Source organism: Typha latifolia, chromosome 10, assembly GCF_019914945.1.
Source record: "Typha latifolia isolate L0001 chromosome 10, TyphaL0001v2, whole genome shotgun sequence".
NCBI classification, from domain to species: Eukaryota; Viridiplantae; Streptophyta; class Magnoliopsida; order Poales; family Typhaceae; genus Typha; species Typha latifolia.
The window spans coordinates 5977947-6004616 of record NC_133095.1 but is presented as its reverse complement, the minus strand read 5'-3'; the positions used below and the strand labels follow the sequence as shown (position 1 = coordinate 6004616).

General features: G+C 34.7%; 3 protein-coding genes across 3 annotated transcripts; 1 reads left to right on the top strand and 2 right to left on the bottom strand.

Annotated features, from left to right (window-relative positions):
• The first annotated feature begins 2300 nt into the window (after positions 1-2300).
• LOC140796714 (polygalacturonase-like) lies at positions 2301-5892 on the top strand. Its single transcript, XM_073149793.1, has 9 exons — positions 2301-2639; positions 2769-2897; positions 3002-3172; positions 3265-3285; positions 3373-3580; positions 3850-3931; positions 4044-4152; positions 5061-5186; positions 5645-5892. The coding sequence occupies exons 1-9, from the start codon at positions 2340-2342 to the stop codon at positions 5870-5872; spliced, it is 1374 nt and encodes a 457-aa protein (XP_073005894.1). The 5' UTR covers positions 2301-2339; the 3' UTR covers positions 5873-5892.
• A 7340-nt stretch (positions 5893-13232) lies between these two features.
• On the bottom strand, positions 13233-15628 carry LOC140796078 (L-type lectin-domain containing receptor kinase IX.1-like). Its single transcript, XM_073148938.1, has one exon. It carries the CDS (start codon positions 15507-15509, stop codon positions 13422-13424), a length of 2088 nt encoding a protein of 695 aa, XP_073005039.1. The 5' UTR covers positions 15510-15628; the 3' UTR covers positions 13233-13421.
• Positions 15629-16985: 1357 nt separating this feature from the next.
• LOC140796354 (small ribosomal subunit protein uS5x-like) lies at positions 16986-20622 on the bottom strand. The gene is made up of 2 exons (XM_073149351.1): positions 19858-20622; positions 16986-17326 (listed from the first exon to the last, which is right to left on the bottom strand). Exons 1-2 carry the CDS (start codon positions 20512-20514, stop codon positions 17168-17170), a joined length of 816 nt encoding a protein of 271 aa, XP_073005452.1. The 5' UTR covers positions 20515-20622; the 3' UTR covers positions 16986-17167.
• Positions 20623-26670: the final 6048 nt, after the last annotated feature.

Genomic DNA, 26670 nt, shown 5'->3' with positions numbered 1-26670 from the left:
ACAGCATTTGAACTCATCTCCAAGCTTTTAGAGAAATTAAATGTGGACAAATCAATAAACTTGTAATATGTTAGCGTACTAATCCATATCTTTATGCTCAAAATCAACATTTTACATGCGGAAAGTGTTCTTTGTATGGAAAAAGTGTGGAACAATACCTTTTTATTTTCTTTCCAAGCAGTAGAATATTGTAGCAGAGGCTATTCACTTTTATATAGACTTATATTTTCCATACCAATGGTATGGTTTTTGGGGCATATTTGTGATTATTCTTATTTGTGTGTATTTTTGGACTGATGAACTTGTTTGTGAGGGGCATGTGACAGTTTTGGATATATATTTCACTTATATGATGTATGTATCACTTAAAATCTCTCTATATATTTACTTAATTTAATTCCTAGTGCAAGAAATTAAAGAAGATAAACATCAAACAAGAACCATGTAAATCCAAAGTCAAAAGAAAGAGCAACCTATTTTAATAGTTGCACTATATATTTGAAGCTCTAAATCAAATTAACTAAAGGGACTTTCAATTGCCACAAAAATTATTGTGTTTTTTTTTAAAAATATCATTCTATTAGTTAAATCTAACTAATCATTATTAAAAGATAATTTAAATCTAAAAAAAAAAACTTTTTTAAAAAATGGTTTAAAAGGTATTCAATATTATACACAATACAATAGTACTGTAATATACTTTATTTTATGTGAGACAAAAAATTGTTGAGAAATGCTTTACACTCCAAACTTAAAAAAGGAGGTGTATTTAATTAATTATATGTATTTATTAACTTTAATAATACCTGTGAGGAATATTCTGTTAAAATTAATCATAATAATATTTTCGAAATAACACAATAATTAGGGTGGCTAATGTGATATTTGAAAGATTTCAGCGGCAATTATGAAAAAATTCCTTAATAAAATTGGAACCAAAAGAAGACTAGTATCTTCTGACGAGATGTTATAAATTCTCAGCATTTTCACAGACCAAGTAGTGTTAGACCCATCTGTATTAAGCCTGCTATAAGATTACATTACTCTAAGCAAACAATTTATATCCCTTTAACCATGGATTTGCATTAAAATAATTTGATATCTACCTAGAAAGTCATCAATCGTTATCAGACGATAGAACAAGATGATCATCGTAGAACGATGAGATATCTTGTCACATGAAGAGTTACAATTACGTGTATCATTTGAGGTTATATCTGATGATTATCTTGACGAAAGCTCTCACTTTAGCGTACAAAAGGATGCATGAGATATAATGTGATGCATGCATAGAAATCTTAGCCCATACTTTGAAGCCTAACAATCTTTCTACTCCTAAGGAATAACGTTTACCTCCAATTTAAGATATTATATGCATGTGTGATGGATAACATGCAATGTAAAGTCTGTAAGGATTACATCACTATTAAAGTTTTACTAGGACACTCATTCAAGCCCATCCCTACTCTTGCCAAGCTTGACAAGGAAAAAGGAATGAGAGATTCATAATCATCTCCTACTACGACAAGTTCCGTAACTCAATATCGCCATGCGACATGGCAAGAAAAGCGCACAAATGCTGTTCTTTCGCGAAGCTCTCCTGCTAACTAAGTTCTTCAACCATCAAGCCTAATGTCTAACATTGCCTGATGTCATATACTGAAATTGTTCCTCATCAAAATAACAATAACAATTAATAAATTATTCGGCGATGTACATACATATACTCTCACGACATTTAGTATGATTACTAAGCTATGTCAGCAAGAATCCTATATATTATGTGTAACAATTAATATACCAGTAGTTTATGACCGCAATTTATCATAATAATTTTTACTAGTATAGTTTCAGAAAAACAAACTGAGGATATGAGGTCTTAAATTCATTAACATTAATTTCCTGACATTATATATTCAAGTGCCACCTATCTGATTGATGCCCATGACATGATGGTGATATACTTCTTTTTACCTAGAGATTAACAAGTCGATGCATTCCACCTAAGCAAGTATTCGATGAACCAAAGAAGGGCAAATGAAACTAAATTCTTCTTCATTACTCTTGGTTTCTATTTTTGGCAAACTTAGAAGAAGAAATATGGTGAGAACTTGGTTCAAATTTGCCACAGAGATTGTTACTTTTTGGACTCTTTCATCTCACTCCATACCTAGGACTCAGGGATATATTGATTGATGCCCTCCAATCTCTATCTCAATGACATGGCCAAGCAACTTCCATTTTCTATATATAGTCCTCATCATTTCATGGATCCCCCACAACATATCCAATACCAATATAGTTATATTCTCTTATCTCTTGTTTGTGAGAGATTACAAATGGCCCTACTTAAGCTTCTTTCATTCTCAATTCTCATGCTATTCTTAAATCACCATACCTGCTATAGTAACTTGGAAGACGACACCAGCCTTGGCTGTTCCAATGACACCTCTTCATATAACATCAGCTCTTATCCTACAAATTTCAGTGTGCCTGACAGCGTCGACGATGGTGCAACGGCGTACGATGACCGGGGTCGGTTCGCCCTACAAACCTTCGATCAAGTGGATATCTCGCAGGGTGTGTTCAATGTGGATAAATTTGGTGCTAAAGGTGATGGAAGTACAGATGATACAAAGGTAATGAACTAGCAGTTGGGTTATAGATCATCAATTAGTTCAGTTAGTAGTAGTAATTGGTTATTGGCTTCTTTATAGTATATCTAAAAGACCAGCCATGCAGAATGACACTAGTCTTTGTTTTCTTAGGCATTTGAGAAGGCCTGGGCAAAAGCTTGCTCCTCTTCTATTTCAGCTATTCTTTTAGTCCCTAAGAAGAAGTACCTCCTTAAGCCAATTACCTTCTATGGCTCTTGTGCATCAAGTATCACAATAATGGTAAGATTATTCGAATTGATCATGTCTTAATGCAAACAAGCAGTTGTTGCTATGGTTTGAACTGCTTTAATACCAAGTCCCACTTTGTAAACGTTATATATCAGATTAAGGGGACAATTGAAGCTTCTTCGAGATCGTCAGATTGGACATCGAAGAACCGAAGACACTGGATGCTATTCAATGGAATCAAAAATCTCACTGTGACTGGTGGTGGAACCATCAATGGTAATGGAAAGATATGGTGGCAAAAGTCTTGCAAAGTCAACAAGTCCCTTGTAGGCATTTCTACAAACATTTATTCATTCTTTACAATTTATTTTCCTCATTAGAAAGACACTAACTTCTTTCATTTGATAAACTTCTTCAGCCTTGCAAGAATGCCCCTACGGTATGATCATCGATCTATTTCTGCCATTTTCGTGAAATATATAAATTGTTTGGAGGGATGTATGAAATTTTTTCTCATTTTTGGCAGGCCATGACATTCTATTCTTGCAACAATCTGAGGGTGGAGAATCTGAAAGTGGAAAATAGCCAACAGATCCATGTAAACTTTGAGAAGTGCAGCAATGTGAGAGCTGCTAAGCTCACCATCACTGCTCCTTCATCCAGCCCTAACACTGATGGCATTCATGTGACCAGAACCAAGAATATTGAGATAACCAATTGTGTCATCAAGACTGGTAATTAAACTAACACAGATAAAGCCACTTCTAGTATCTAATCTATCTATATATTTTGCTTAGTAATATATACAATTTATTTGCCACTAGATAGTAAAATAAAATGAGTACTTTTCATGAGAATCAGTCTTTATTTTATTTTTAGGGTTTTATTTAACGTACAATAATTATCGCTGAAAGCTTTTAAAATATCATAATTGCCACTGAAATCTTTCGACACTTTTAGAATTCCACTGAAAATCATTATTATCTTTTTTCTTTAAATGAAGGTGATGATTGTATATCTATCGTGACCGGATCGAAGGACGTAAAGGCTACCGAAATAGTCTGTGGACCTGGCCATGGAATCAGGTCTGAAACTATTTCAACTCCATCTCTTTTTTTCTAATTTTAGCTAAATTTTTGTGGTTTCTTTTTTTCTGTTTCCTAAGTTGCAAATATTTGTTATGATTCCTTTCCTCAGTATTGGGAGTTTAGGAGCAGGCAAATCAAGAGCTCAAGTCTCAGGTGTTACCATAGACACAGCACAATTCAGTGGCACCCAAAATGGGGTCAGAATCAAGACATGGCAGGTTGGTCATTTTCCTACATTTCCTGATATAATATATATCAAGAGGGATATAATATATCAATGGAAAAATGTTACAAGGTCTTCTTAAAGGATCCCTACTCAGGATATTTTTGGTGATTTTTTTTATGCTCTCGTTCATTTGTAAAATAAGAATGGACTTATTGATATAAACCTCTTAATACTGGTATAATAAGTAAACAACCATTTTAGTCTATACTAATATATAAATCTACTTCTCTCTCCTCTCCTCTTTTATCTAATATTTCTATATTTTATAAATTACTATTTTACCTATAAAAAGATATCATTTTAATCAACTATCATCTCAATTGCTCACTCACTCACTCTTTTCTCTTCATTTTTTCTCTTCATTTTTTCTCTTCTCCTCATCTACTCATTATAAAGGCTATTTTAGTTATTTATCAAACTATCATTTAAATTTATTTCATATCAAGTGTAATTATTGTATATTTATACTAGCATACAACTAAATACTAAAATAATTTATACTAGTATAAACTCTTTTATGCTAGAATAAGAAATTAAAATAACTTTCCACGGGTGAACGAGGTTGAGTGTAAAAAGCAATTAAGAGAAATGAAAGGAAAATAAGAAATTTTCTCATTCTTTTTTGTTGAGAAAGGTAAAGTTGTAATTACTTGGAATACAAGTATAGAATTTGTCCATAATATTTTCACATCAAATATAAAAAAATCTACCACAAGGATGAATTCGAAGTGAAATTTTAAAAAAAAATATTAGCTCCCATGCATTTAAAATTTCAACCTCTTACATCATTAGAAGTGTACATTAATCTAGCTGTATATTTCTGTACATGGATATCTGCTATTATTTCCTTGTTCATCTTGGTACTATTACTTAACTTTAACCTATGTTTCTGGCAAACAGGGAGGAAGTGGTTATGCCAAGAATATCGTCTTCAAGAACTTGGTGATGAATGATGTGCAAAATCCCATAATCATTGAGCAAAACTATTGCGACCGCGGCACCGGCAATGAATGCATAGCAACAAGTGTATGAGTTTTATTGCATGATTTCCAATTAATTTTTCTCAATATCATAATTATCATTATATTAACATCTCCTAATATTAGATGGCTTGTTAAAATTAGTGGATGTATCTAATGTTGTTAAAAGTATCAAGATATTTGGATCATGCTTTAGCGATATCATATAATACTAGATTTTTTTTTCTTTACCATTGTTAGCTACTTACATTATAAGGGTAAAGTGATCTTTTCGACATCTCAGTTAAGATTTATTAGTGATTAATTATATCTAACTAATGGAATGATAGTTGTAGAAGAGTCCAATAATTTCAGTGACAATTATAATATTTGAAGAATGTAGTAGCAATTGCTGAAATTTGAAAAGTTTTTTATGACAATTATGTAAAGAAGGAAAAAAAAAAACCTTTATCTATAGAGACATAATAATTTCTCCTTCTTAATCTGACTTGATTATTAATGCAGAATTCAGCTGTGGAAGTAAGCAACATTCTCTACCAAAACATCAAAGGGACAAGTGCTTCTCAAGTTGCTGTTAAGTTTAGCTGCAGTGAAAGCATTCCTTGCCATGGCATAGTGCTGCAGAACATCAATCTAGTTGCTAAAGTTGGTGGTAGCCCAACAAAAAGTACATGCGAGAATGCTAAGTGGAGTAAGAAGGGAACTGTTGTTCCAGCTCCTTGCAAGTACTAAATAAAGATCATGAAGAAGATATCAGCTGCTTGCTTGCAGTTCATACTCTCAGTATATATATTATATGTAAATAGAATTAATAGTTGATCATATATAGTTTTATGTGTATTGTGATCTAGAGAATGTGAGTGATGATATATCTGTACTTAATTTATGTATTTAGAATAAACAATTGCTAATATATATATATATTGATGTGCACCGATGACTTTCTGTATAGGGTTAATTCTGCTGATACTCTCTAAACTATATCAAGTTTTTATAGAGACCCCTTAAACTTTTTTAAATTACAATGTCATTCCTAAATTTTGGAGCAAAGTGAAACAAGTAAGGTGATGATAAACACGTAATGACCAACTATATCCCTAACAAATTATCGAGGTCATCAATTTAGCTAGCAGAAACTATACCCTCAATGAACCGATGTAGCGATCTTCTCACACTGTGATCGTAAAGTTTTCTCTAAATATCGACAAGTGATCTCATTATTGTAAGATCAGAGAAGATTTGGTTGTTAAGGTAAGAAAAAACAAAGTAAAATCTCATCATATCTTTTTTATCTCTAAGATGTATTTTGTATCGTATATGCATGGTAGTGACTTCTGGCAACTTTTTTTATCTTGGAAACCCTAGAGAGTATAGTTAAATAATGTCTATCTTGATACATGTACTAATTTGAATTTTTCTTCGGCGTATATCATAGATTTATAGAGATTGGGATTTGTATAAAGAAGATTAATTTTTGCACGCATTTGGAATAATGTCCTTAAGGGAGTAAAAGATTAATTTTGGAATTTTATAATCTATCCTCATATTAGGTATAGTGTTTAAACTAATTATATATTGAAAGTTTATATTGTTCCTTGTTTTTCATTGGCTATTGATTTAGGGTATAATTTTATAACGGTTATTTGTTTATGGTATAGCCAACAAATGTGTGATCTTACTCATACTTTGGCTATACTTTATAGTGGAAGATCTATAGAGGAACTCTATAAGCATTATGGAGATAGTGAAATTAAGTATATTGATGTTGATCTTGATTTGATGTCATATATTAAAATTATGGACATTTTAGAAAAGCTAGAATTATCAATTACAAGCAAGATCTATTACATATGTTCTCTGAGACAAATTTTGTTAGATTTATCTATGTAAAAACAAATGGTGATGTGCTGCTAATGTTTAGCCAACACACTCTTGTGACTATTAGTGAAGTTTATATTGAGGAGCCTATAATTGAGAGGCATATAGCTTCAACTAAAGATGAAAGACCTATAATTGAAGATAAGGGACCTTCAGTTGAAGATGAGGAACCTACAGCTAAAGATGAGAGACTTATAGCTGAAAATGAAAAAGTGCATGATAAAGACAATGAGATGAGTGTAAGAAAAGGCAAAAAAATAGATTGAGGAAGAAGAATAGTCAAATAGTGAAAGAAGTGGTGAACATTCATATAATAGTTAATCCAAAGATAGCTATAAATGGTTTGATAGTTTACTTGATAAAGATGGAGAAGTTGTTCAAAGATAGAAAACGAAACCTTCAATGAAAAAAGGTAATTCATCTTATGGTGCAAAATTTTTTGGATAATGATCAACAATCAGATACTAGTGATGATATGCATATAATTCATCACTCTTAAAGTGATGAAAGAACACAATTATTTAAAAATTATCATGAAAAGGTATTGAAAACTCTCAAATTATATCTCGGAATGATTTTTTTCAACTGTGATGGTCTTTAGAGACTTATTAAAGAAGTATCACATTAAAAATGGCTGTGAATTCAAGAATTTAAAGAATGAAAACTCAAGGTGACTGTTTTTTATAAAAATGAGTGGGTTTAGATTACATGCCTCTTCTATGCAAGATAGCTCATCTTTCCAAATCAAGAGCTTATCTGCACTGCATAGCTATATGAGAGTCTATCAGAATAAGATTGTGATATTTAAATAGCTGTCTAATAATTGTTTGGAATAACTGAGTGATAATTCTAATTAGTGTTAAATCTATGCATAAGGTAATTAGAAGAGAATGAATGTTGAATGCTTCAAGTATGCAGGTATAGGGCTAATATTGCAAACCAGATCTTGACCAATCTGAACATAAGAAAATTATGAAAATTTAAGTGATAGTAGCCTCTTAAGTTATGTTCTAGTGGCTCTAGTTTCATTTATATCAAATGTCAGGATAAAAAGGTATAAAGAAAAGAGTTGAGCAAGGTAAGAATATGATAGAACGGTAAATATTTGACATTGTGGTGGTAATTGAAGGGTGGTGAATGGCTGTAAAGTAGGGTAGCTAGTAGTGGTGATAGTGGCTATAGGTTGAAGGTAGAACTAGAGTTACTAACTTAGATATATTCCTAAAAAAATAAACGGTTATGATAAACTTTTACTCCTATATTATCTTACTTTTACTCCTAAGATAAATTAGATACTAAAATAATTTCTCAATGCTTGGATGCTTGAATGAATAGATAAAGAAGTCTAGCCCCTCTATATGTAGAGATCGGGTACAATAACTCATACTCGAACTTAGCTTTAAAGTCTTATATGACTCGAACTAGGACTTGTCTTGGAGGCTTACATGACTTAATTAAACTTGTCTTAGTGTCTTATGTGACTTAATTGAACTTGTCTTAGTGTTTTACATTACTTAACAAGACTTGTCTTAAGGGCTTATATAAGAGATAAATATAAATTAATTTAAAATAAATAGACTCGATCAATTGAGTCCAATGTCCTCATGATGTGATCTAACTCGGTTCACGTCAATTAAGAAGAAAATATTGGAGATAGAGCGCAATCAAAGGGAGCAATATTCAAGGGTGGGGGATCATTGCTTCATGGTAATGAAAACTAATCCTAGTAGTACAGCATTGGTAAAGGTTGAAAGACTAGGGTGCTTTAGTAATGTCCCAGAGATTGTTCATCATATTTGCTGCCTAGGTAAAAGGATTTGTACAAGGGTGCAAATCTATAATTGGTCTTGATACTTGCCATCTAAAAGAGTTATTTGGAGGTCAACATATCTATGTTGTTGGAAGAGATGCCAATAATCAAATGTACCTTTAACGATTGTTGTTGTAGAGAGTGCAGCTAGATATGGTTCTTAGACATTTTAATTCAAGTAATAAGCAATGATGATCAAAATATATGGACTTTTTTATCTAATCGACAGAAAGAAGATAAAACAATTAGAGAGACATATTTTTTAATTTTATTATCTACAATTATATCTGATATGCTTATCTATAATTTTTTATTTTGTTATTGCAGGGCTTGGTTCAAACCTTTGAAAAGCTTTTACCTAATGTTGAACACCAATATTGTATGAGGCATATGTATGCCAATTTTAATAATTTCAAAGGAAAATAATATAAAGATCTAATATGGAAGGCTCCTAGTGCATATACTATTTAAGACTTTGAATAGAAAATGGAGGAAATAAAATCTCTCAACTAGGCTACTTATGATTAGATTACCAAAGAAAACCATAAACATTGGTCAAGATGCATGTTTAGCCCATAGACTAAGTGCAATAGAGTGGCTAACAATATGAATGAGAGCTTTAATAACCCAATTAGAGATGTAAGAGAAAAAATAATTATAACAATGCTTGATATGATAAGGAGACAAATCATGACTAGATATCAAGATAGAAGACAGTTTGGCTTGAAGCAACATGACACTATTTGCACCTAAGGCCAAGGGTAAACTAAAAAACAATAAGGAAGAAGTAAGAAGATTTGAAGTTTTATATACTGAAAGGAGAATATCTATAGTTTTGAGTACATTTATAGTTGACCTTGGAGAACAAACATGCAATTGTAGAAAATGGAATCTAATATGTATACCTTGCCCACATGCAATTACAAATATATATTGGCATAGGAGAACTAGAAAATTATGTCTATTAGTGCTTCCATTTGTCAATTTATTTGAGGTCATATGATCACTTGATAAATTCTACATTAGATATAAAGATGTGGAACCATTACTATTATAACCCTGTACAAGCACCTTTCCTAAGAAGGTTGTCAGGCAAGCCTAAAAATGTGAGAAGAAAAGGTATAAACCTTCCAAAAAAAATTCCCTTAGAGTTAGAAAGTATTTTACAACCTTAAGGTATAAGATGTGCAATCAATAAGGACATAATGTAAGGACTTGTGGACAATCAGCAATGAGACATGTAGTCGCATTTTTTTTCTATACTATCATATTGTTTACTTATCTGCATGCTATAATTGTACTTCTTAGGCATTTTGTGGTCCACTAGTTGATGCAGCAACCAATGGTCCACCAGGTAACATTCTTGCATATGAAAATGTGTCAACAGTAAATAGAAAGATGGTTTTTCATCTAATAAGATCTGTTACTCTTCAATTTTTAATAAACTATCATTTGCACCTATTTTTAATTTTTTGTAAACTATTACTGGTTCAACTTCTTTAGGAGGGCAAAAAAATCAGAAGAATTGGAGATGGAGTATTTTCATCATAACTAGATAGAAGTTCTTTAGCATATATTGCTTTAAAAGTTCCTACTACAAAATGCAACCAGACAAAGATTTAGAAATTATTTGTACTAATTTGTCTAAGTTTGAAACTAGATTTATCTATGCTAAGTTAACTATGTTTGAGACTATATACTTATTTGTATTAAGTTAACTAGGGGGACTTGTTTGTACTAAGTTAACTTACGAGGTATTTTGGTCAAACATGAGCATTTTTTAATAGTCCATGTGTTTAGAGCCTTATTATATGAAGCTTGTTTGTTGGATTATTTGCATGCACTTGTTTGTCTGTGATTGTATTGATTGTTTATGGATTAGTTCTGGTGTATTATTAGTTGTGATAGCAATGCTTTAGACTGTACTAGTTGGATTTTAACAAATTCCTTAGTTAACAATAGAGTCATCAAGAAAACTATACAATGTAATGACTATTCTTTTTTTTTATAAAAGTAACGATTATTCTTACTTAACAACATTATTAAAACTAATGTAACTAAAATAGCACACAAATATTTGAATTTCATCTCTCTTTTTTTCGGCCTCTATTTTCTTTAATCACTTTCCTTATAGATCTTTTTTATCCCTCTTCTATGTGCACAAGTACTCTCTCTACATCCACTTTGTATGCATGTAAGATTTCAATCTTCTTAATTAACTCATCATTCCCAAAGTCTTTGCTCCTAGAAGAAGTAGGAGGATCAATCCAACAAAAAAACTCACATAAAGAAGAGCTCTGCGAAAAGAAAAAGAAAAACTAGTAATGTTTGGCTAAAAAATGTAGAATAAAATAGTTACCTTGAAATTAACATAGCCTATAAATTTTCTTATAGGATTATGCTTTGTAAATGAGGTCATAATCGCTACCCTTAAGCCACAGTAGCATGTAATTGGCCTATTATTCCTGGTTTGGTGGTTGTTACTGTTGTACTACTAAAGGATGTCATAATCGCAAGGGAGGGAGAAAACAAAATTGAGGCAAGAAGGGAGGGAGAGAATAGAACAGAGGCAAGGATGGAAGGAGAGAATGGGAGGGGGGAAGCTTTACCTTGGACAGGGAAAAAATGAGTGGGATGAAGGGTTTAGGGAAATAAACTAGAGGAAAGTGGATGGATAAAATGGTTCATTATTGTTAGACCAAAATAAAAATTTAGTTATTTTCCCTCCAACAAAAGCATTTAGGTCATTTTGTAGCTGATGTACTCTAATATGACTACCATGTAAGTCAATTCACCTATATTTTCTAATAATAAACTAACAGAAGAGTGGCATTGAAATTTTTTCAAAGTTTATAAGTGACATTGTAACCTAAAAATGTTTAAGAGGTCTTCGTAAAAATAGGGTACACGGGATGTCAACGTAATTAACCATTCTATATATATGTTGGCATGCAATTATCGCGATTTAGACCTTTTGAAGTACACCAATGATAGTTTTTTTTTTGTGCACTAGGTGTATATGTTGCAAATTCATGATGACGCAAAAGCAATCCCAACTAGATATGATCATTAGGCCTAACTCACCCGATTTTATTCGGGCTAAGCTTGGCCCGAGCCCAATTTAGGCTTGGCTCGATACGAGCCTGAGATGGTAGTAGGCGGCATGAGCTAAGCTTTTGCTCGCCCGACCCGACCCGAAAGCCTGATCCACTACTCTCATCTGACCCAACCCATAATGCATGCATATTCTTATAACTTTTTTAGTCCCACATTAAATATTTAATAAACTATATATATATATATATATATCAATATATATATATATATTACTATGAAAATAACTAAAATGTCTTCATATAAGCCCATTAAACTCGGCATAATAAGATATAATATTTTTTATATTTAACCCGTTATGTTAGCCTATTATACCTAACCCAAGCTAAATATCTAATGGGTTGGTGGGCGGTAATAGGCTAGAATATTCTAGCCTAGCCTGAACCTAGTTCGGCCCGAGTGATTAGTGGGTTGAGCCGTGAAAAAATATTTAAACATAATTAGCCCGAAAAGCCTGGCTCAAACCTGGCCTGGCCCACCTGATGATCAGGTCTAATCCCATCACTTACAACACAAGCACATAGAAATAACTAATTAGAAATCGTGTTAATGCCTCCATTATAAAATACTTTTGGCCCTTCGTAAGACAAAAGCAAATCGTGTTATAAGCTTGCTGACTTATTTCTCTCAATTTTTATATGTGATCTCTTCGAGCTTTTCTTATAATATAATATTCAATTCTTATTAAAACAAGACGTAAATAACTTCACATTGTCTAATCCTAAAATTATTAGTTTCATCAAACTTCTCTACTTCAAATTTCATATTGAAAATAATTTTCTCTAATGTGCCAAATCCTATGCTATCTCTAAATTCAAAAGCGTAAATTAAACTTTCGGCTTAAAAAATCTAAGAAAGTGGAGGAAAATAAAAGCGATCCAAAACCAACAATTATATAAGATTTATGTGATTTAGCAATGTGCCTATATTTACCGGCAATGTAAAGTATCAAATTTACTATTATTGATGCAAATACAAGTATTTTCGCATTCTAATATCTCCAAACACAATAAAAGAAGTGTTCTCCAACAAAACTCCTTCCTCTTACAAAAACAACCCTCTTTTAATATCCTAAAACTCAGCAAAAGTATTTATATGTATGACTTGAAAAAAAAAAAAAAAACCATCTGCAACACATTTGACCCATTTGAATGCGTGCACTCTCTTTGAAAGAATGTTCTAACGGACTTCAAACACTAGCTCCTGAAGAACTCTCGGATTGCTGAAAATCTTCAAACCCGTTAGGGTGCCACCATATGGAGGTGGTCTCATTTGAACGACGGAACCAAAAACCAAAATGCCGAACGCCTTTTCTGATTGGAGCCAAATTTCAACAGTACATGTTCTTGGATATTTCTTAATGAGCAATGCATCTTCATAGAGAACAAATAACAAACACCTTGCAGGCACATAAAATACTAGTTTCCAAGCAAACCTCGATGAGGTACTATTTCCAGTGCAGGAGATCTATATATGTAATTACGATTGTAGTAATTTCTCAGAAGAGGATGAAGAAGAACTGCTGCTTGTGCTAGAACTTGCATGGCTACCAACCTCTGGATCAGGCGTACTCCTAGTTCCTTCCGTCAAGGTGTATGACAAAATGCCCGAATCAATCGGCGGCTGGTAAAACGTCGGCACCGGCATCTTCGACGGAAGACCAGGCAACGGCGCTTCGAATTTGAGCACACTGATCGCCTGCCTTATCGTCGGCCGTAAATTATAATCCGGATGAGCACACCATAATCCCACAACCATCAACCTCTCCATTTCTTGCTCCTCGAATTCGCTGTTTAGCCTCGCATCGGAAGCTTCAATCACTTGCTTCCTTCCGTACATCTCCCACACCCACGGCACCAATCTAACCCTGCTCGGCTCCTCGTCGGGCTCCGACGGCCTTCTCCCGCACGCGATCTCTAATGCCACGACTCCGAAGCTGTAGACGTCGGATTCTTTGCCGGAGTTGCCTGTGGTGATACATTCCGGCGCCAAGTACCCCATCGTCCCAGCAAGAACCGTCGTTGTTCCGCCGCTGCCACCGACACCATCATGATCGACGAACCTAGCGAGGCCGAAGTCGCCGAGCTTGGCGTTGAACGACGCGTCCAGCATCACGTTGCTCGGCTTGATGTCGCGGTGAACCACACAATGGTCCCACTCTTCGTGGAGATAGAGAACCGCCGAGGCCAAGCCGAGCGCGATCCGGTACCTCACCGGCCACGTCAGCGATCGCGCATTGGTGTAGAGATGCGAATCTAAGCTTCCGTTGGGCATCAACTCGTAGACGAGCAAGAAGTCGCGGCGGTCGTGGCACCAGCCGAGGAGCTGCACGAGATTCCGATGCCTTAATTGGCTTATGATCTTGACCTCCGAGACGTACTCCTTCCTCCCCTGTTTCGAAGCTTTGGATATTCTTTTGATCGCCACGGATAGATTCGAAGTGCGCAAGAATCCGCGGTAGACCGCCCCGAATCCTCCCTCGCCGAGCTTGCCGGCCGCCGCGAAGTTGTTCGTCGCGAGGAGTAGCTCGCTGTAGAGGAATCTCTTGGGTCCACTTCGTTTCTCGAACTCGTCGGTGAGCTCATCGTAGTCCATGCCATCACCTTCTTCTTCTCCTCTCCATCTTCTTGCCCTCTTTTTCCATAGGAGAAAAGAAATCAATCCAATTACAAAGATCAAGACGCCAATACCGACAGCCAGTATCACCAGTAACTCAATCTTGACCCCTTTCTTGGGATCCAGATCTGAGCTGAATTCCCAGTATAATATCTTATGCAACTCGGCAGCCTGACCGGTGGCGGCAGAGAATCCGATCGCGACTTGCTCCGGCAATAGCTCTCGGAGATCGACGGTATAAGAGATAATTGGAAGACCCAAAAATATCGCATTGTCGTGGTCGTCGTAGGTTAAGAACACGCTCAGATTCTTTGTATTAGCATTATAATTCACCCACGCATTTCCCATCCGTCCGTCTCTCATACTACTCCCCCACGTCGTCGTCCCCGTGGAATTTATCGTGTTCAAATTAATCCCGACATGATTTGAGCTCGGATCCCACTCGTTCTTGTAACTATCGAACTCCACAGCGACCATCTCGTTCGCCGCTGCGTCCTCTGCCGTGTCGCGATTAAAAAGGCCCAAGTAGCCGCCGGTGGAGTCCTCCGGGAGGCGAGAAGGGTAAGGAGAGAGAAAGAAGGCGAGACCGTCGCCGTAGTAGTTGTCGTCGGTGGCGTTGATGACGAAGGAGAAGCGAGTGGCGAAGTTGGCCAAATGGCCGGATTTGGTATCATAGAGTTGGATCGGAGCTCCGTAGACAGCTCGCCCGGCGCTGCTCGTGATGGGCCCTATGAGCTCGTCTTTTGTGAGCTTGATGACCTTGTTGAAGAATGCGTCGCCTTGGAAGTCGATCATGTCGGGGGTGTCGTCGATGAGGGCGGAGAAGTTGTAGGTGAAGGAGAGTGGATTGGCCGATGGGATGAGTAGGCTGATGGAGAAGAAAGTGAAGGTCAAGAAGGAATGGAAGAAGTTATGAGGTGACATGGGCGGAGATGGAGCAAAGATTGCCATGGTGATGGGTGGATATGGGAGAGGAGAGAGAGGTAGCGGTTGACTAATAATAACTATTTTGGTGTTATGAGTTGGAATTACCAAGGTGGAAATGGTCTTCCGTTTCAGTAAAAACTTTAATTGAGTGCAAGACTCCCGATGAGACCTTGCATTGGTTGGCCCATAAGTAGTAGTCAATTTTATTGATTTTAGAAGAAATTAAAGCTTTATTTGTGGTCTTATCTAATTAGATATTTAAGACTCTTAATTTTATCTCTAACTTTCTAAATATTTAGAGAAGATATTTAGAAATCTTAATAGCTAAATTTTCTGTAGTCTCAATATGAAAGCTTATATGCGATCTAAAATTAACAATATGAAATAGTATTGAAAACTTCACAAAGAAATATTATTTTTTCTAACTCATCATTTTATTTTTCTTGTTTCTAGTCTACTTTTATTTTTGAGACTAGGCTAGCACCTTCGTGTTGAGTGTTGAGACCTACTTTATCTTGTGCAGAAATTATAGTGTCATACGAATTAGCAAAGTAATAAGAAAAAATAAAGTTGACCCCATAGCAAGTTGGAGTCTTTGACTAAACTACCCCTCCCAAACTTTTTATTTTTTTTACATTTCTAATATATTTTAAAACTTAAATAACACAAACGGTAATAGCGGGAGAATTTTTCACAGGTTAACTATTTTAATGGTTTTTTAACTCACTTAATATTTAAATTTCAAAATTAATTAGACGTAAAATATTATAGAATACTTGAAATAGCCAAGTACTCTAAAGATATTTTTCATATTTGTAAATGCTCTGCTAGGTTTTAAAGGAAATTGTGCTGTGCAGCTTGAGCAAACCAGGTATAGAAAGGACCAAGTTGTAGGTGTAAGCGAGTCGAGCTAGAGCGACCTCAGCCTAATCTCACAAAGCTCGAGCTCGGCCTCTGCTTTAGCTCAAGACTAGACTCGTTTAATAGACGAGCGACGGTTAGAACTCCACGTTAAACTCTAGCTCATTTAACCCACATAATACTTAAGTCGCCATGATCAAACAAGCTATATATACAGATAGGGAGAGAGAGCAGTCTGAAATCGTCCACAGGATATAAAGATTAGGGCACTCGCATTTTCAGAAATAAACGAACTAGTAAACTCATTATTTGAGAAGATCGTGCATTCAAATAGTTGTTGAACAGCCTACATAAATACCAAATCTGACCACAACCAAGCAATAAACGTGCAGCCACACCACTGAAACCTGCCTGAACAAATAAAGAAACTAGAAAAAGAAAAAGATGTCATATTGAAAGTCCCAATATGGACTAGGCTGCTGCTATCGTTGCAAAGATCCAAGACAATAGATGTGCACAGCTCTGCCATCCTTCCACAAGGACACTATGTCGCAAATACATGAACTCAAGGAGCACAATGGCAAGACATAAGACCACTTTTGATGAACAGCAGAGTTATAAAGAAAGTATAATAATGACTTGCAGGTCCAAGGATTCCTCCATTTAACTAAAAGCAGAAGACTGTTCAAGGTAACAAGCAAAACTTAAATCAATAAACATTCTGCAGCTAGTCTCATTCGATATAATACTCACCTAAAAGGCAAACTGCTTGACAGACAAAATTAACTGCAAAACAAGGAAATTTAGAAACTCTCGGCATCCTAAGCTTCAATCCTCTCAGAATCATCCGCAAGGATTGCCTTGGTTGGCTTGGCAAGGAAGTCTGTGTACTCCTGGAAAGGAGACTTGCTGAAGCGAGTCTCCCTCCAAAAGTCAGGAGTAAGGAAACCATAAGTCTTCATGAGACAGTCAAATGTAGCCTGCAAAATAGACAAGTATTCAGATGTCAATGTATTTCATAGGAAGGACTTAGAATAGAAAAGTAAAAAAATGTTGTATAGAGTTTTCGAGAAGCCCTGTACACAAATCATTAAAATTTGAAGAACCTAAGCTGATATGGAAGGAAACATATGACACATACCTACAGAATGCTGCTATACTAGAGATTGACCAGAGGTAACATAACAGTCAATGACATCAAAAAATATTGAGAGAGAACTAATATTGCTAACATTGTCTGATGGAACTTTATTAGTTCCATTTGACTATGATCAATATGCAGAAGACATGTCAAAGAATTGCAAACATTTAGCTTAAATCACAGAGTTTGACAATTGCCTACTGACCTCATCAGGAAAAGGGAAAGCTCCTTAGATATTAGAGAACAAGAATAATATTTATTCCAGGAGTCGTACAAATTACTGGATAACAGGTAAGTCCTTGGTGCACTAAATAAGTGAAGATAGAAAATGCCAAACTTGCTACTGCAAAATAATTATTCTCTGCACAGAAATTTATGGCAAAACTCTGCTCAATGTTCAGAGTTGCCTGTTTTCAATGTGTAATTCAACCTCCCTCCCACCCACCCACTATCTCTCGCGTCGTGCGCCATTTATGAACACAAATTACCTAGAGTAGATACTAACTCAACATCACAAAAAATATGGTACATAAAATAGAATAAATCATCTCATTTGAACTGCGTTTAATATACTCCAAGAATTCTTTCATGTCTAAGAGTAGAGTAAAACTCAGACACTAGGTGTGCTTCTACAGTTGCTTCAAGTGCCCACCTGCATCCACCCAGTAATCACTGTATCCCACATAAGATAATCAATTCCAACCTGCAAGTTATTGGTGGCACTCTTCTACCCTTAGTCACCTAGGGTGATTGCATTCCCATCTCATTGTCAAGTCTGGAAAATGATCCTCCTTGATTTAGCTCAATACTGCCTAATGACATCTTTCTCCTCCACTCTTGCAAGCTCTAATTTGGTGATGGGGCCTATTTGCTCCTCACTTTAATCTAATAAAAGGACTTGAATACATTTCATTCTTTAAGATATCAATGTCAAATATGAGCTCAAGTTTGTGCAACATTCAGTCCTCTTAAATTGTTAAACATATTACAAAATATAAGAAAAAAGAGAATTGAAGTCAAATTACAAATAATGGGTTAATAGAATAGAAGCCCAGTCGATGCAAAAAATTGACACCCAAAGAGTGAAAGTGAAGCAAGAGGGGCATTGTACTGAATATAAGAGATTTGCATGTCATAATGTTACCAAATATTTCAATCCAACAATTGCTTGCAGAAAGTAGAGCACATGAAAGCTTCTGAATGTGCTCCAAGGAGAGGCTTCCTGAGAAGTGGACCTCTAGTTTCTGGTGTTTGGTTGGAGCATTTTACCAGTTGGAATTACTTCATGTGAGGGAAATAAAACATACTGGTAAGGGAGGAGCGGACTAAGGGTACAAATAAATAAATAACCAGAATAACTAGTCTCGAAGTGGTAGAATGATTTATGTGGAAAGAGTTGAGAAAACGGTTCTCGCTCTTTTTTCCCCTCACTGAAACACATACAGGACAAGGCCTAGTCTATTTCATTATCCCTGCTTTCTGAAAACAATAACTTTGTATTATTATGTTGAAATTATAATATCAAGCTACATATTATGAGGTAAAACATAGACAAAATATCCAATGGAGCTGTAAGATTCACTGTTAAATATAAAAATCTACAACACGAAGATATATTAGTTGTATAGAAATGTCCAGTAGTATTACAACATCATAAAAAATCCTTACAACTACACTAGCTTAACTACTGTCATTTAACTCACCCATCAGATCTTCGCTAATTCCAAATTGAGTTCACCAACTAGTACTCAAAATCCACAGAAATGAAGATTGACAGTCTAATCAGAGATGCCTCATTATTAAACTTACAAACATTGCGTACGGCATCATCCTAGATAGTCAAATATATAACTTTTGAATAGTAACAACAACTTGCTTTTCTATTCTTCTAAATAGTTGCAATATTAACCATGAATCTATTTGTCTTCAAGATAGCAAATTTTCTCTTACAACATGTCCGCTTATAGCCAGTCTGAATAATAATTTCTTAAAAGTTAATACAAAGAATTATATATAAAAAGAACATCTCAGATTATGCAGATGGCTAAAAGTCCTCAGACAAACAAATTCAGAGATAGCAAAAAGTAAGGTACATACTAGACACTTTAACCTCACTTCGACAGAGCAAATAAAAATTGATACACTAAATCACATAAGAGCGATACCATATCAAATTCAAAATCAGCTGTGCTAAATTGTGATCAAGATTTTAGAATGACCAAACAGAATAGTAATAATAAGTCAAATAAAACAGAAAGGCAATAGATCAAAGTAGACCAGAACTTCAAGTAATAAGCAGCAACAATCAATTGGAAAAAAAAACATATAAAATAAACAGACGTAAACATAAGTTTCTAGCATTCTCCAGACCTTAACGAAGTTTCCAAGAGTCTTCGTGGATCCGCGTGAGGAAGTAAAAACGTCCTCGATCCCCGCAAACTGAAGCACCTTTTTGGGCACACGTGCCGCCACGATCCCAGCACCCCGCGGCGCCGGCACCATTCGCACCGTAACGGATCCACACTTCCCTGTCACCTTACACGGCACGGTGTGTGGCTTCCCAATCTTGTTACCCCAGTAACCCCTCCTTACAGGCACAACCGAGAGTTTAGCGAGTATAATTGCGCCACGGATAGCCGTGGCCACCTCCTTGGAGCACTTCACCCCGAGGCCGACGTGGCCGTCGCCATCGCCGACGACGACGAAGGCCTTGAACCGGGTTCGCTGACCAGCACGTGTCTGCTTCTGGACCGGCATAATCTTCATGACCTCGTCCTTGAGATTCTTCACTAGGGTTTCGACGATCTGGTGCTCCTTTACGGGGAGGGAGTGGAGGTAGATCTGCTCCATGGAGCTGATCTTGCCATCCTTGACGAGGCGGCCGAGCTTAGTCACGGGAACCCACTTCTCCTCCTCCTGGCGAGCGCCTCGCCGACCTCCGCGCCTGTCACCGCGCCCACGGTCACCACGGCCGCGGCCGCCGAAGCCGCGCCCAAATCCACCGCGATCGCCGCCTCTCTCCGCCATATTTGATTGAGAGGTTAGGGTTAGGGTTAGGTTAAGGTCTTAGAGATGGAGGCGCGAGGTATGCAGCAGAGAGGATAGCAGACGGAGTTCAGAGTGTTTATATATGAGGCGGATAACTAGGGTTTTGGCGAATTCCGTCACCTCAAGGTAAGGTTACGTCAAGACCCCTAATTAGACTTCAAGGTGGCTCTGATCCAAATCCGACTGCCCTCGCAACGGGTTAGGTTAAACCATTTCCAATTCTTTTAGCAACCTTTGGGGATTTTTGTTTTTTAGGAAATTTTAAAAATCATACCCTATATTTTCTCTAAATTCTAATTAATATCTTAAGAATTTTATAATCCAACCCCTCCTTTTTTATATAATTTTTATATAACACTCTGAATTAATTTAATCCAACCATAGCTAAACAAAAAAGAATCGACAAAAATATATTCTATTAAAATACACGAAGTAATTTATAAAATAAATAAATTACCGTATTCTCATCTCTATTTACCGTATTTTCATAAACATTGCTTCCCAATGTCAAGTCATCAAAGGTTATAAAAGCTTACAACTAGAGGTTGTAGAAGTTTGCCCTTGGAGCTTCCCAAACAGCTTTGACGCCCCCGCCTAGCATAGGCACGTGCACACACAGTATGCACGATGCACGCAATAGGTCAAGTGAGACTCGTCACGCACAAATACACTCATATGCACATATAAACATGACATCATCAAATAAAACTTGCTAACATATCCATGCTCACATAATCCATCACCAAATAAATTATACTATTAACCAAATAAACTTGTTAACATATAAATATCCAAGTCCACAATAATACACTAGACCACTATATAATCTGGTATGACCCATATAAGCTACGACAAACTATTAAGATACAACTAAAACAACTAATGCAAGAGTATACTATGATTCGACATGTATTATACAAATCATCGTCTAACACAAAATAGTATAAATATCAAATACTACTACAACTTAATTTCTATATAAATTATCATCTACACCGTCTCGCATCTATAACTCACGTCATCATCGCTCTAAAAGACTCAATGAATAAACCTTACCCCGAATTAGTGATACCAAACAAAGAGTAAATCATGTACTGGATAATATGAATCAAAAAGAGCATCATATCATAAATGAGTATATGAATATGTCATCAATAATACATAAATGAAATATAGATAACATATCATAACTAATAAAAGTATATAATCCTCGATAATAAATAAATAAATTTCAATGTCATACTATCATCATAACTCTCTCTTAAGTATGACATATGATGCATGCCGACCATGACCATGTTATGATATCAAATGTAATCATATATGATGTACATTGACCACTTAAAAATCAAGTAATTAGATGATAATAAAATTATATGCATTTCTCAACATCTCAGTCATTAATATCATCTATATATGTCATCATCATATTAGACCACTATGCAATGTCAACATCCGGTACCCGATCTCAATATCATACCCAAAGGCTCAAAGCATACTCTACCACCCATAAGGAGTATCTCAAATATAACCATACCTTGTCATCCGCTAAGGGTATCAACATCCATCCAGACTAAGCACCCTTCTCGCTGATAGAAATACGTGAGGATAACTCGCAACATATGTTCTAGCAAACGGGCATGTGTTTGAATGCCTACTGCGCACACAGACTAATGACCTCGGACATAAGATCATAGGATTGCGACTACGTCGAGCGATTAATTATCCACCAAGCACGTCCTAACCCTCGCATCCACTCGGGTATCCTCACGCTTTCTATCAACTATCTTATTAATCATATTTTATGCATTTCTTCTACATGACAGATCATGTGCATATATTCAGTACGAAAATAAGTCAATGCATAATAGAAATTTAGGTGGAACAGGAATCAAAAGAAAAATGATGCAATGTAGTCTTCAACCATGTAGTCAACACATGCATACCTATGTTAATCTATCACATGTGTATTAATGCTATAGATCAACTGGACATAAAACTATAACAATATATAGTCATATCTAATTATCTCTATTTATCATCATCATACTCATATTCAAGATCAGCCTAATTACATGCATGCTAAAATATGCTCGACTGTAATCATCTCTAGATAAAGTCATATAATTATGCTGAAGGCCAAAACATGCATGTACATAATATATAATATAACCTAATTTGAGAATGACGTCTAGGGGATAAGACTACTCACATCTGATTAGAAGACCCGAACCACGTATCTCTCACATCCGTTAATCAAATGTCAACTCATCGATATGGTTCATGAGGTTTCAAATAAAGGGGTTCGGGATTTGAAAATATTTAAATAGTATGAAGTTAGTCATTTATCTAATTAAAATTAATTTAAGTAAAATATAAAGGTTTATTAGGTTTAGAATCACTTCTTTTTATTTTTGATTACATAACTATATCTATATTATAAATACGATTCAAATACTATAATTATACTACTATCATAAAATACTAATTATAGTATAAGGAGAAGAGGTTTGTTTCCTTTTATATAAGAATATTTCTAAATATATAATTATAAAATAAAATAAAAGGCTAAATAACTATAAGTATAGACAAGGTCTAAATAATTAATTTTATAATTCATACTCTATCTTGATTAATTAGGAACTATGTAGTCTTTACTCGATAAAATAATAAATAAATAACTAAATAAGCTTAGTATTTTATTTGTTGCAGAATAATAATATATACTAAATTAATAGAATTACTTAAAATGTATATCATAAGAATATTAGAATATAAATCTAATAATTATAATTTACAAATCTATATATTAATCTAATAGACATATAAGTAAATAAATAAATATAAATATTACCTATATTTATGTGTAATAGTTTATAACCTAATTAATTATAATTAATAATAATCATATTGATGAATATATATTATTATTAAAATGATTAATGTCTAAATCTATTTGTATTAATTAAGAATGGAATATCTAAATAAATAAATAATAAAATAAAAATAAGGAGTACTGGCACTAGTGCTAGGCTTGGCACAACACTAGCCTCTGGCTCGGGCAGCACTGTTGCAGAAAAAAAAAAGAAGCAGCTGAGGAAGAAGAAAGAAGAAGAAAGAAGAAAGAAGAAGAAAGAAGAAGAAAAGAGAAGAAGAGAAGAGAAGAAGAGAAGAAAGAGAGAAGGGGAGGGGACGGAGGGGACCAGGCCGGCGGGGAGGGGCTCGGCTGCTGCTGGCTGGCCTCTCACCGACGGCTCTATTCTGACGAACCCGAGAGAGAGAGAGAGAGAGAGAGAGAGAGAGAGAGAGAGAGAGAGAGAGAGAGAGAGAGAGAGAGAGGAGGAAGGAGGATGAGACTAACTGGCGTCCGTAGCACGACGGTGGTCCGAAGTGGTCGACATTGGCATATTGAGATGGGGAAGCTTAAGAGAGAAGAACAAGAGAGAGAGAGAAAGGCGGTGACGAAAACGAGCAGCGACGGCGGGGGCCTCGCCCCGGCCAGCTGGCCGCAGCTGGTTGGCTGCGGCAACGACAGCTAGAGCGCGTGGCACCCTCCATCCAAGCTGCTCATGGGCACGAGGCCGGCCTTATCGTGCCCAAAAAAATTTTAATTAAAATTTTCTTCTTCTCCTTTTTTTGGGCAGGTTGTTAGAGAGGTTGTCGTCCTAAGTTCTCCAAATGGCAAGAGCTCCCCCAAGCTTTTCTTTGATAACCTTTCAAGTTGTATGACTCATGCACGGATTCTACACCGGTGAGTTTCTTCAAATAATTTTGGTTGAATACTATTTTGAGATTTAGACACTGTAATGATGGAGAATTAATAGAGAAGGAAAAAGAAAGCTAGGAGATAAAATATTTTTTCCGTACTTAGATTAAATTTTTATGAGAGAATGGGAGAGAAATAAAAAGAAATAGAGAGAGTTAGAAAAAAAGGACCTCTCCAAAAGTGAAAGAGAAATTAACAAAACGGAAGAGAAAAAAAATAAAAAATACATACTTTTCTTATATTTTAACATTTTAAATATATCCCTATTCTATTATACTATCTAAATATTTTTGACATTCTATTAACAAATTTTTAAAAAATAATTATATTACATATTATAGCTTGTGCCAGATATTATAAATCATTAATATTACAACTTGTGTATATTTTATGTATTTTAAAGAGTAATCTTATGGATATTATAATTTATGTTAGTTTATATATTAGATAAAAGGTATAATGTATAACATATTATTTTTATTTATTTATACTTTCTCTTCTCTCAATTACATTCAAACAAAATGAGATAAAAGTATTTTCTTTTCTCTCCTATTCTCTTCTCTTCTCTCATTTTCTCTTCCCTTCATTTCTTTCCTATCTTCTCCATCCAAACAGAGTTAGGATTTAAAATTGATTGAAAACAACAAAAAGCAAATTCTTAATACTCACTGTATATAGAAGTCAATATATATTATTCTCTGCTATATTATAGGATATATTATAGAAATTAATGTATAATAATTTTGTATAACATTTAGGCAAACTTATTAAAAGAAGAGATAATTCAGCTTAGACTTTCTAAACTACCATTGTTTTTCACATATACTTTTTAAATTTTTTTTATTGTCCACATACACTTTTAAATTAAGAAAAATATTCATATATATGTCTCTTGAACTAAAACAAGAGTAATTATTCAGCCCTCTAACCAAAAAACCTTTTAGATCAAGAGATGTATATGATTTAAAAATTATTTAGAAAGTGTATGCAGAAAATAATTACAGTTTAGGAGGTCTACCTAAAATTATTCATTAAAAGAATTAAGAATTTATATATAGAAGTTAATGTTTGACTATAATTTTGGTATGTTAATATTCTTATGGATTTGTTTTGCTACAATAAGCTCAAGCATGAGTTCATTAATGGGACCCAACTGGAACGATATGACCCAACTAGAACGATATGAATTATATATTTAATTGCTCTTGTAACAAGAGAAATTATAAAGTAAGAACATCTATGATATAGAAGAACAAAAATAGAAGGTTATTGTTGCCTAGGAAGAAAGATATCTTCAATTTATAAAACCCTTCTTGCTAAATATCATTGCGTAGAACATAAGCATGGTAGAAAAATAATATCAATTTCACTTGAATTCTTGCACAATGACGTGTGGGAGTTTTTTTTTTTTTTTGCATGGTGTGATGATATCAATTTTTGTCCAATAAATCTCAAATGCCAAGTGCACACAGTTAAGCTTAAATATAGTTAATTGAAAAGAAAATTATGAGGATCTACAAAACTCTTTGGTTACCAATAATTATGATGTTAGTCTATGTGTCACTCTATTTAAAGTGATCTAAAAATGACACACATGTACTAGTTTAGGAAACATTTTATTATTTGTTGTAGTTCAATTGAGAATATTTGGAATCACATACTCAGTTTTGTGCTATGTTATTTGTACTTGTAGTTTTTTTTTTAAAAGTTCAATTGAGAACATTGGAATCAAATGCTCAGCTTTGTGCTATATTATTTTAGTTTAATTGAAAACTTTTAGAATTAGAACTTATGCTAAATTAGTCATCATACAATTAAATTCGAAGTTAAAAAATTCAAGAGATTTTTTTTCTTCTAAGAAGGAAATTCAGAATTAAGGTAAGAAATAATAAATATGAAAATAAGGGCTTCTGTTCATAAAATTTGTGAAAAATGTCAGCTAATTCGGACGCGCGGATGAGGAGGGGCCATTGAACAACTTGAAAAAGCCCGGGTTCGCTTACGGAAAGTGGATTTATAACCTACAACCAAAATTCATATGCAAAATTTTTTAAGTACAAAATCAAAATCTATCTAAAATTAAATGAAAAATTCAAGATCTAATTGAAACAATCAAATCTAAGTGTAACATTGTAATAATAATTTGATAGCAAACTTAATATACTCATGTAAGTACAATCTATTCTAAAATCCCAAAGAGATGTAGAGAGATAAAGTGTCTCAACATAATGAAAATGGTGGCTCTAAGGAGAAAGCAACTACTTGAGAGAGAGTCAAGAATTGTGAGCAAGAAGAGATAGGAAAATAGAAAAAATGGTTTTGGGCTGAGTTTAAATCAAATAGTCATAGGAATCTTCTTCTTTTTTTTA